This window comes from Meleagris gallopavo, chromosome 25 (genome assembly GCF_905368555.1).
Source record: "Meleagris gallopavo chromosome 25, MGAL_WU_HG_1.1, whole genome shotgun sequence".
NCBI classification, from domain to species: Eukaryota; Metazoa; Chordata; class Aves; order Galliformes; family Phasianidae; genus Meleagris; species Meleagris gallopavo.
The window spans coordinates 161,670-172,407 of NC_139428.1; the positions used below are offsets into that span (position 1 = coordinate 161,670).

The 10,738-nt window shown below is 45.1% G+C and overlaps 1 protein-coding gene across 4 annotated transcripts; it reads right to left on the minus strand.

Annotated features, from left to right (window-relative positions):
- Window positions 1-426: 426 nt before the first annotated feature.
- Window positions 427-9,027, minus strand: DHDDS (dehydrodolichyl diphosphate synthase subunit). 4 transcript variants are annotated; one of them, XM_085208734.1, is made up of 9 exons: window positions 8,931-9,027; window positions 7,712-7,791; window positions 6,672-6,788; window positions 5,923-6,065; window positions 4,943-5,059; window positions 4,664-4,765; window positions 3,919-4,033; window positions 3,068-3,175; window positions 427-1,997 (listed from the first exon to the last, which is right to left on the minus strand). In XM_085208734.1, the coding sequence occupies exons 2-9, from the start codon at window positions 7,772-7,774 to the stop codon at window positions 1,761-1,763; spliced, it is 1,002 nt and encodes a 333-aa protein (XP_085064860.1). In that variant the 5' UTR covers window positions 7,775-7,791; window positions 8,931-9,027; the 3' UTR covers window positions 427-1,760. The 4 variants fall into 4 exon arrangements, with proteins under 4 accessions (XP_085064860.1, XP_019478303.1, XP_019478304.1 ...); XM_019622758.2 differs by lacking the exon at window positions 8,931-9,027 and adding an exon at window positions 8,613-8,817; XM_019622759.3 differs by lacking the exon at window positions 8,931-9,027 and adding an exon at window positions 8,041-8,160.
- Between the last annotated feature and the right edge of the window lie 1,711 nt (window positions 9,028-10,738).

Consider the following 10,738-nt stretch of genomic DNA (forward strand, 5'->3'; position numbering starts at 1 on the left):
AAAATTCAAGACAAAAAAATATATTCTTGGATAGAAACAATCTCCTTGCATCTGCCTTGCAAAGCAGACTGGAGAGCGCTCCATCTCATGGAGAATGAGAGCTATTTCTCCAGAGAACTTCCCAAAACATGCAGAAAAACAAAATGAAATACAGCAGAAGTTTGTTGACACCTCCAATCATCCTCCATTCATAGGACTGCTTGCTACTTACACGAGAGGACACACGTGCACAAAGCCTCACTCAGCCAGGTCCTGGGATAGCAGCTCATTGCTCACACAATTGGAGGAAGAATGCAGCCTTCAAATCTTTCCCAGCCTAACAGAAACCAGATGAGCAGTCTACCATAGGTTAAACAACATGGTAGATCTGGATGCCAACTTCATTGCACTTTAGAATATAAAACTACGTGGTTTTAAATGTTAAGCTTGTTTTTAAAATAATTTGATATGAATATACTTTATTCACTGTTTGACAATGTAGTTATCCTCTTCACAATCACATTCAAAATGCTGAGTTTGCAGTATGTGAAAGTCCTTTAAGTTTGCATTTTCTCATTTTCACCTGGAGGTTAAAAAAAGAACACTTTGAAAAGAGCAATAGCTGATACTGCTGCACCTGTATGTGCACCAGGAACACTTCCTGTTATGTTTTCCACTGTAGGGACGGAAACCAGAAAAAAATTAGTGACAGAATCAATCTTGGAAACTAGCTAGTCCACCTCCCTGCTAAAAGAGATTGGAGAAATAGCACCCCTGTTCTGGCCACTCCCATTGAAGTCAGCCATTCAGCTCTTAGACCATTTTGGCTGAGGTCAGAGGTTTTGGCTTCTGCATTCCTGTATTCCCAGCCTCATTCCCTGGAAATGGATGTCTGAAGTCATAGCTATAGAGAGGTCTCAGATGATTTTAGCATAATGTTCCTATCACCTAGTTTTAGCTAACTTTTCCTTTGTAAGCCATGACGTTAATTCCTAAGTAATTGTTTTTCCTCACCTCTTTGGATCATCCCCCCTTTTTCCTTGAACACGCTGTTTCAACATCACCTTCTACATTTGGGTATTTCCCCCGCCCCCCAAAGACATTCACTCTGCTGGGAAAGGATCGCAGGACCTGATCAAGTTCTTTTTTTCCTTTACGGCAAGGCTGACAACATCTTACTTTACCTCTTTGGAAACCAGGAGCAAATATATCAAAAACCTGCATAGTAAGGTGGGGAAAAGGCAAGATGCTAACCCAAAGCAGGCAGTAGGGAATATCTCTGCCATTGCTTGGCACAGGACTCTCTTACATACCTTTCTCTCTGTTGAGGAAGGAAATTGAATGGGAACACAGAGGAAATCTCACTAGATTTACTACTACAAAATCACAAGGAATTCAAGTCCAGGCTGACTTTATATGACTGAAATGGTTTGCCTGGGCTAATCCATGAGGAGCCCAACAGAATGGGAGGCTTGTTTTAGTTAATTCCTTGTCATCAATACATCAAGCAGTGAAGATATAGTGAGGTGCACGTATTCTCCCTTTATCATCAGGGACAGGGAGGCAAGATAGAAGGACGGCATTACCTCCCTCAGCAGCATTCACAGAACTAGAAAGGTTCACAGTACCTGTCCCCGCCCTTAGATAGGGCCAGTGGGGATTCAACATCCTATGGCAGCCCTGCATCCCCACAGCAGAACCACACCAAGTGAATTCCTCTGGGCAGCAGCTATTCTAACATGATTAAACATTGCCTTCCCAAGAGCCACCCAGTATGTATGTCATGCAGACACTGTACATAATCTTTCAAAGAAGTCCGCTCTCTTGTGCTCTAGTGCCTGTAGAAAGCCCTGGATTCTCTCCTCCCGCATGGCAGTGCATTTTTGCAACAGTGTCCGTCGGCGCTGAGAGTCTCCATGGGATGCAAAACCCTCCTGCTGCAGCTTCTTTGTCACATAAGCCTGATCCCTTTCCATCTGTTGTTGTTTCCTTTCCTCCATGTAGGAGTCTCTGGCCTTCTAGAGTGAAAAGCAGTAGAATGTTAGCACTTTACCAGGCCTTTCAGCTCATCTGTATTACAGATACAGGGCAGCACAGGAAGAAACAGTCTCTGCTTGGCCATTGAGCTGCAAGGTAAATGAAGAGTGGCTTTGTGTGTGCTTCTAGACAGTGTGCTCAATTGGTTAGAGAAAATACAGGGATATTCTTCAGGACCTTCTACCCCAGATAAATGTCTGCTCAAAGCATTAACTGCTGTTAAAATATGTAGAGGTCGTGACTAATTGTGGAAAAGTCCTCAGATATCCAAATCCAGAGGAACAGTGTACAAGAGTACTTCAAACCACAGATGTATACACAAGCCTGCCAGTGTCATCACAGAATCTTTGATATTACTCATGCAGCAGCTGAAAAGTCTTAGGGGATTGAGAACAATGATTTATAGGGCAATTCTTTTAGCTCATGATCAAGTGTAGATCTACCCAGCTTTACAAAAGAGCAAGAGTGGGCTCAACATTCCTAATTGTCTGTGTTCTAATAATTTACGAGCTCAAGATAGAGCAGGATGGGCAGCAAAAGGTAAAAGCAGTGGCTATCCTTGCCTATCCTTCAAGTACTTGAAGTATTTCAGCAGAACATCATTTTTGGATTTCTTCTTAAGTACATCCTAGCCTGTAGTCTCTAACAACCAAACTGAGAAACTCTCTACAGTTGCATGAAGGGATATTAAGGGGAAAAACTGGGCTTTCAGATGAGGAAGGAGTAGTAATTGTCTGGAGCTAAACTGGCTGATTTTGCTCTACAGCAATGAAGACTGTTTACTTGTTCTGTCCTGCCAGATGAAAGGAGGAGACATTTCCAGCTGGTACAGTGAAAATAACAAGTAGAGACAGCAGTGACCCCAGATAATTTAGTTATTCCTGAAAGCAGAGGAATCTGTCCACATGCTAACACATTGTAACAAGACACAGGAGACCCAACATCTCACAGTGGCTACTGATATTGCAACAAGGTCTTAACTAAACTCACTAAATGACCAATTCCTTTGTTTCCGCTTTGCACACTCCCACCTGATCTCCAGCTCCCTTACCTGTAATGCATTATAGTTCAACTGGAATCGAAGGATAGCCTCACACAAGTTCCAAAAGGAATATTCTGGCCACAACACTGACTGAAACACCAGGCATGAATGGGATGTCTGCAGAAAGCAAGATCACCAACAATATAATCGTCTAGCAAGGGAAAAAAGAGTCATCAAGATGCAGCTCTGATGCTCAAGCTATGCCAGCTTCCCCATAAGGATTTTACATAGGCTGTTTTAACAGAACCTACTTAAAATTAAATAAATACCAGCCAGGAGAGCTTGAAATTGCACAATGTAATGTCTAATAACTATTAACGCTAGAACACAAGTTATTAATTCATGTAAAAATACCTGCAGAATTCTCTATAATGTCACACTGGTCTTTATAGAGGCATTTTTAATAGCTTAAGCGCCACAGATGTACAACAAAACTAAAATAGCAGCACTGGACTATCGAAGGTTGAGTTAAGGGAATAACATATGAACTGAAGATCAGGACATGACATTTAAGCCATTTATGAAATGACATCTCATGATATTCCTTGCTGTCCACTCACGGCATTTCAGTTGCTTAATGAATCTATGAGTTGTGGTGTGCTGCAGATATTCTAGAGCTGAAAAACCCAAGCTTTCAGCTCTAAACATATTTTTGCCTCTCAGTATTTCAGGTAATTGTATTCATAGAACTGCAAGAAACAGAGACTCCTTAGAGGTGCCCCTGCACTCAGTCCATCCAACAAGTTATTTAAACTCTGGCAGAGAAAATTTAAGAGCCATCATCATCATCATCACACCCAGAGTCATAACACTCTCTGATGCAAAGATGGAATACTTAATGGAGAAAACAAAAACTTTACCTGCCAGAGCAGGAAATCACTCAACCGGACCTCTCCAGAGGTTCGAATCAGGAGGTCTGGGTCAGGGGAGTTGCTGGTATACAGACACTTATCAAGCAACGATTCAGACACATCACTAAAAGACAGATGCATCTTGTTAAGGCCGCTTTCCTGATCTAACAGAGATAGCAACAAATCAGAATTACTAAGCATTTTTATTAAGACAGAACTGCAGATTAAAATCAGGTGGATGGGACTGTACTGCTGCCTGTCATCAACTTGTTTCTGACAGACTGGGCCTATTTCAAATACTCTTTCAGCCCTCTGAGCATCCCCCGATGCTCCTGGAAACATAAAACAGTGGTAGAAAGACTGTGAAGACTTCCATCTGGAACAGAGCTAGCTACTCCTTCTCCTCCAGGGTAGGGGAACAGTTCAGTATTCATGATTCATCTGTTGTTTGACCTCACGGCTGAAACTGCCAACTGAGCAGCCCAACACTGCAGTATGAAATCTGTCTTCACATTTAAAGTAACTTAAGATACAGACCTAACTTCTGTCTTAGTTGTGTACCTATCACCATGGTAACTGCAGTAATAAAAAAACCAAACATTGCATAGTAACTTCAAGTCATTTGTTCCAGTTGGACTGGTTCAATTGGATCTATTTAAAAGCCACTTGGTTTCTGAGAGGTTAGTATTAAAGCGTAGGAGGTAAGACAGGCAGCCTTTATCTATGAAGCTTCACACAGAAAAACAAGAGTTACCTGGGTTCAAGCAGTCCTTGCTCTACCCCCCAGGCCATCTCCCTGACAGCATTGCTGATTTCATGTCTTGATGTGTATGCAAAGCAGACATTTAGAAAGCACCTGAAAAGAGGAAAAAGATGTGGAAAACCCAGAAGTAAAGAAGGTCCATCAGGTAACAAACAGTCTATCTAAACTGTTCTGTGTGATTCTTGGACAAAGAAGAGCTACATCATGTCTGACAAGCGTACCTGACAAGCAGAAGGCAGCATGAGGTACCTTGAACTCTATGTTACTTACTTGTTGTAGTTCCTAGTTGCCATCACAGCCTGGGCAATCAGCTCCTGAATATCCAAGGGTAGAAGTGGCAAGTCCCCAAGCACACGGATACACACACCATGCTTCTTCAGGTTCTCCCTACACCCAACAACAAGAGTGAGGACTGCAGAAAACAGATCAGTCCTTATTGCATGACTGCCACATCTTCTTTGCATAACATCCATCAAATGAAAAAAAGCAGCAAATCTCAGAATCAGACAAAGGCATAACAACTAGATGTTTTTTGAGTGTTAAGAATTTGCTTAGGTTTGATCATCCCAAAGCCTTCCCTAAAGGAAAGATGATGATTCCCCATACAGGTTTCTCAAGTACAGACATAACCAAAGGACTAGATAATGATCACAAATTGGATATGCCTATCTGAAGTTATGAAAATCCACACACAGAGAACTTAAAACCATAGACTCTAGACAACTAACTAATGAAAAAAAAAACAACAGAAAAATAGCAGAATTACTGATTATTGGAACACAGAACAGCACAAATACTTTCTGGTCTATCGCTCATGAAGAGCTTCGTTGGGTAGAAACTGGGCAACTGGTTTCTTTCAATCATGGGGCACTGCAGTGCTCAAACAGAACTTGAGACGACCAAGAGCAGTGCACACATGCTGTCTTCTCCCACTCATGTTCCCGGCTGCATACCCTCACAATTTACTTCAACCATAGAAACAACTATTTCACACAGCACTTATCTGTCAGGCATGGGGAAACAATTACAACCAAGGTACTGTGCAACACTGCACTGTAACATCCCTCCCTGCTCACTCAGATCTGTACTAGTTCCATCCACATGCATTACATGCACTAGTTCTCCAGCTCTAAAGTGGGTAAATACTTGATGTGCCCGTATGTGGAAGTCTCCAGTTGAGAGGTATCTCTTAAATATGTCATTCTGCTTTTGTTCCACCCTGTAGGAAACAGCCATCAGAGGATTCTTACCGTTCTTCCAGTAGGCGGCTAAATTTCTGCCTTGCCAGATCCATTAGTCCATCCACCTCCTCCTTGGATCGTTTAAAGTTCTCGATACTAAAGGCATAGACAGTGACCTCCCGAATCCCCAGATTTAAACACCACCGCAGTGTCTGCAAGAAAACAAAAAACAAAAGTCAGATAAGTAGACTCATAATCAGATAGGTCCAGAAGACCCATATCTGCAACTGCTAGAACTGTCATTTCCCACTATGCTAACACTGTATTAAAAGAAAATAATAACAAACATGACCATCAATATCTGACAATGATTCCCATTTAAGAGAATTTGATTCATTTTAAAGAAACAGATGGAAAATGCCACCACCTAGGATGTGACTCCATAATAGAGATGTGACTAATCCAGCCTGCAGAAGCAATTCCTGTAGACAACGTGATAGATTATGTAACACCATGATTTTCAAAGCCTTTTCAAAGCAATTCAACTTGCTTCACAGAATTAAGCTTCAAGAGCTCCAAGGCAGACATTATAATCAAGTGTAAAGCAGAGGAAAAACTAAGCAATCAAGACGACTCAGCAAGGTAACAGAATGAGAGAGCTGAAGTTGGGCCCTTGATGACTAATATCAGCTGCAAGCACAAGGCCTGGCTCCAGTCAGAGAAGAGAAGAAACATACATCAGTAAAGCAGTAAAAGTCAGTTGCCAAACACATCACAAATTCAGTACATAACTCAGAGGCAACAAAAATTCTTCCCACCTGTGCCAGCTTATCAAAGCCCTGTGAATGTCCTTGTTGCCTCTCCACGTGACACTTCTGGGCATAACGGCGATTGCCATCCATGATGAAGGCAACATGCTTGGGCATTGGACCTGCCTAAAACATAAGGAGAAACAAAAAGAGAGCGACAGGCAAGCTGGCATCTTGCATCACAGAGCATAGTCCCATTACCATGGAAGCACTCTGCACTTGTAAGAGTGCAGTAAGTTTCTCCTTAAAGCCTGGAGCTGGAAAGATTAAGATGCTGAACACCTATATGGTAACTCCGGCTTAGGCTCCCACTGAAGATGTCAGCACTGACAACGGCCCACACTGAAAAGGCAACTCTGCCCTCCTCATTTCTGTTTCATGACAGAGAACTGCAGTACTTAAGAGGGAGAACAGCACTGTCACTGCACACCTTCCTTCTGCAGCCACAGGGCAAGGTGCACAGAGTTGTGTGTTGCAAATATTTTTATTTCAGAGTTCAGGGACATTTTCACAGACGACTCATGCCTGTGAAGAAAAGTGAAATCATGAGACCTTCCTCCCTTTAAGGTAAGCAACTCTTTTCCACTGACCTCATTAGGCCTGCACAGATCCTTCTGAGAAAAGGACAGCAGTACTACCTCCAAGACTCTGCTGAGCCAAGACAGATTTCCCAGGAAGTAGTGGGTTTTTATTCCAGTCAGCAGAAACTCAGTTTCATTTTTTAGATCCATAATCCAACTACCTCACACTCTCCCTCCTCCCACATCCTGCCTGAGCAAAGGCTCAGAACCTGGAAGCCTGGATGTGTAAGCTCATTATTGGCAAGCACTGCCTACAGCATTGCTCATTTGCAAGACTAAGCTTAAGTAATTTTCCATCCCTGAATACTACTTAGGGATGTAAGATGTAAATGCAGTGCCAGCATTAAAACCTACCCTTGCTAGCAACACTATCTCTCTTGAGCAGATCAGTCAGAGATATTTGCCAGGATTCGAAGTGGCACTCTGTTAGCTACTGTTTACCATAGGCAACCAAAGTTCACTCCTTACCTTAATTATGTTGGCACAAAACCTCTCAATGATGGTCAGCTCGCCTTCTCTGATCCACGACATGTCTTACCAAGAATTCTCTTTCAGCAGGAAGATGAAAATAAAGGGTTAGAGGTACAGAAGACTATCTGAGTCCAAAGCAACACTATATGGGATCACCTTGGAAAAATAACCTTTGACTGGCTATCCTAGAGCCCTTTTTATCACATGGATCAGCAGACAATAGTGGAGGTGAACGGATCAGAAATCAGCTCTGGAATTTTCTAGCTGTATAACAAGATTTTATGCTCTACTAACTGACATAAAACAAAAATTTTTACTGCTTCTACCTGCAGAAACAGCTGCTGAGCTCGTACAGACACACAGCAAACTCTTGCATTACATTGGACCACCAATGAGCTGGTCATGGAGCAATGATTGTGAAATGACCTTCAGTGCTTTTGTGCTGAAGTTGTTGGAAACCCTGCAAAGCAACCATCTACATCACTAACCAGCCTGCTTTACAGACATCACTGTGATTTCTTCTCTTTTACAAGTAGAACAAAATCAGCCTTTAGAGTTTAAAAAGTTCGCTTTTCACCACATCAAACATAAATATCTGCTTTATGGTAACAGGACATAAGAGTCTCCCGACATTCCACATTCACCTCCATTGCGCTCAGCCCTGACAGATGCGTGCACTGCGAGCCACACCGCAAAGTCAGCACGCCTTCTCGACACGTGCGTTCTCTGTGGTGCCCTCAGAAAGGGCCGGCCGGCCAAGATACGGCCGCAAAGCACGAAGGACCCGCCGGAACATGAGCTGCGCCATAACGCTCTCGAATAACTCGTCCTATAAGAAGCTCTTCTCCCAACACCATTAACAGCAATCCATCTTCCACCCGAGATTTCGCACAGTCACCTTTAAAAACGCTCCCCGCAAAGCAGCCGCTGCCCTCCAAGCCGAGGAAAGCGGCCCCAAGAGGCCGAGCCCGGCCGCAGCCACGCGGCTCCGCCCGCCAAGGACAGCGGGGGGCTCCGGCCCACAGAGCGAGCGGCGGGAACGGCTCGGGCTCCACGAGGCGCCCCTCAACCTGCCGCTGGCTTCCCGAGGAGAGAGAAAAGGAATCAGGCGGCACAAACCCGGCCTACTGTAGTGAGCAGCCTCCCCCCAGCCCTTGGGGTACCGCTATTGCTGCCCCGGCCGCTGCCCCGGCCCCCGCGGCCCGCTGCCCGCTACCTGCCCCGGCGGCACCGCCTCAGCCCCTCAGGCCGCTGACGCGCCCTTCCGCTTACGTCACCCACTCGCGCAGGCGCAGACACGGCGGGGAGTGTCTGGCGCGCATGCGCACGGGGAGCGTTGGTGGTGGTTGGGGCGGGTGCGAGGTGGTGAGCGCTGGGTGCTGACGGCGTTGGGGCCGGAGGAGCTCCGGGAGTGTAGAGCTGAGGCTCTGGAAACGGGCCGGCTGGTAACAGAATCACAGAATGGCCAGGGTTGGAAGGGACCTCAAGGATCACGAAGCTACAACCCCGCACCACACGCAGAGCCACCAACCTCCACATTTCAGAGCATCCGACCTGGCCTTGAACACCTCCAGGGATGGACGGGGCATCCACAGCCTCTCTGGGCAGCTGTTCAGCACCTCACCACTCTCTCTGCAAAGAGCTTTCCCCTGACATCCAACCTAAATCTTCCCTCTTTCAACTTGAAACCGTTTCCCCTTGTCCTGCTGTTATCTCCCCTTTGCAAGAGCTGACTCCCCTCCTGTCTGTAGGCTCCTTTTAGGTACTGAAAGGCTGCAATGAGGTCACCCCACAGCCTTCTTTTCTCCAGGCTGAACAAGCCCAGCTCCCTCAGCCTGTCTTCATAGGGGAGGTGCTGCAGCCCCCTGATCATATGGGAGCTGCAGGCCTGCGGCAGGTGGAAGAAGCTGTGGTTTAGACCTGGGTGGGGATCCGTGAACCACCATTATGTCTGCTGTTAGCACTGCTTTGGGGGTGAGCTGCTCAACCCATAGCCCACGGGTAAAAGAAAAGAGCCAGCACACAGAACGTCACCAGCAGCCATTGCCCATGGTTTTTGTTTATTTATTTTTTCCAGAAAAGAAAAAAAAAAACAACACAACCCCACATTTTACATAGTTGGTATAAAAAAAAAAAAAAATCACAAACAAGGAAAGGAGGGGGTTAATCTGCAGCAACAGGAACTGCAGCCCTGGCTGCGGGGATTCCAGCAGGAAACCTCATTGGGAAGCGCAGCCGAGCAGAGCCACACAAATCCCTACGTCCCCCCCACTTCAAGCTTTGGTTGCTAGCAGTAAACATGGAGTTACATTCTTCTGTCTCCTTGTAACGACTGTGTGACTCGAGGCATTCACACCAGTGGAGACACCATCTGGGAAGGGCCATTTCTCCTCATACATTCAAATGCCTGGTTACAGCAGGACCCTGAGTGCAGCCTCGTCCACCTGCGGTTTGCTGTCCCGCAATGCATAGTGCCCAGCATGAGCCGAGTGTGGGCATGGGTGATGCAGCAAGTTAATTATTGTCAAGACACAGGAAGAACCATGGCAGCAAATACGAGAAGATTCAAGTCAATTCCATCTTCTCCAGCGCGGTTTCCCTCTATAGATAAAATCCCTGTTTTCTTGGATCCCGGGGCCGTACTGGCCTTGGGGAAAACCTGACTGATTCTCTAAGCCATTGGCTCTTTGCTTTAGGGACAGGGATGGCTACAGAACTCATATCCCCACACAGAGTTGCAAGGCAGAGTACACAGAGAAGATCCTGTCTCCCTGGTCCAAAACCTATTAGATGCTTTGGCTATTTTTTTTTTTTCCTTTTTTTTTTTTTTTTCCCTCTTACTTTTGTAAACAATAATCAAAGAGAATATTGAGAGAAAGAGGAAAGATGTACAGAGATATTTACAGATACTAGGCAGCTAGCAGAAAATCACCAAACTATTAAATGGGGCGGGGGGGAAAGGTCCTACACGACTCTTCAGACAGATACAGGAACCAGGGACTGGCAACCAAGGTGGACCAGCAG

What these genes read in the sequence shown, in the direction of transcription:
- DHDDS (XM_085208734.1), bottom strand. Translation starts at nt 7,774, where the DNA reads ATGTCGTGGATCAGAGAAGGCGAGCTGACCATCATTGAGAGGTTTTGT. An exon ending in TTTGTGCCAACATAATTAAG is followed by an intron (nt 6,789 to 7,711) that starts GTAAGGAGTGAA and finishes CTTATGTTTTAG; the next exon opens with GCAGGTCCAATGCCCAAGCA. An exon ending in GCAACTAGGAACTACAACAA is followed by an intron (nt 4,766 to 4,942) that starts GTAAGTAACATA and finishes TCCTCTTTTCAG; the next exon opens with GTGCTTTCTAAATGTCTGCT.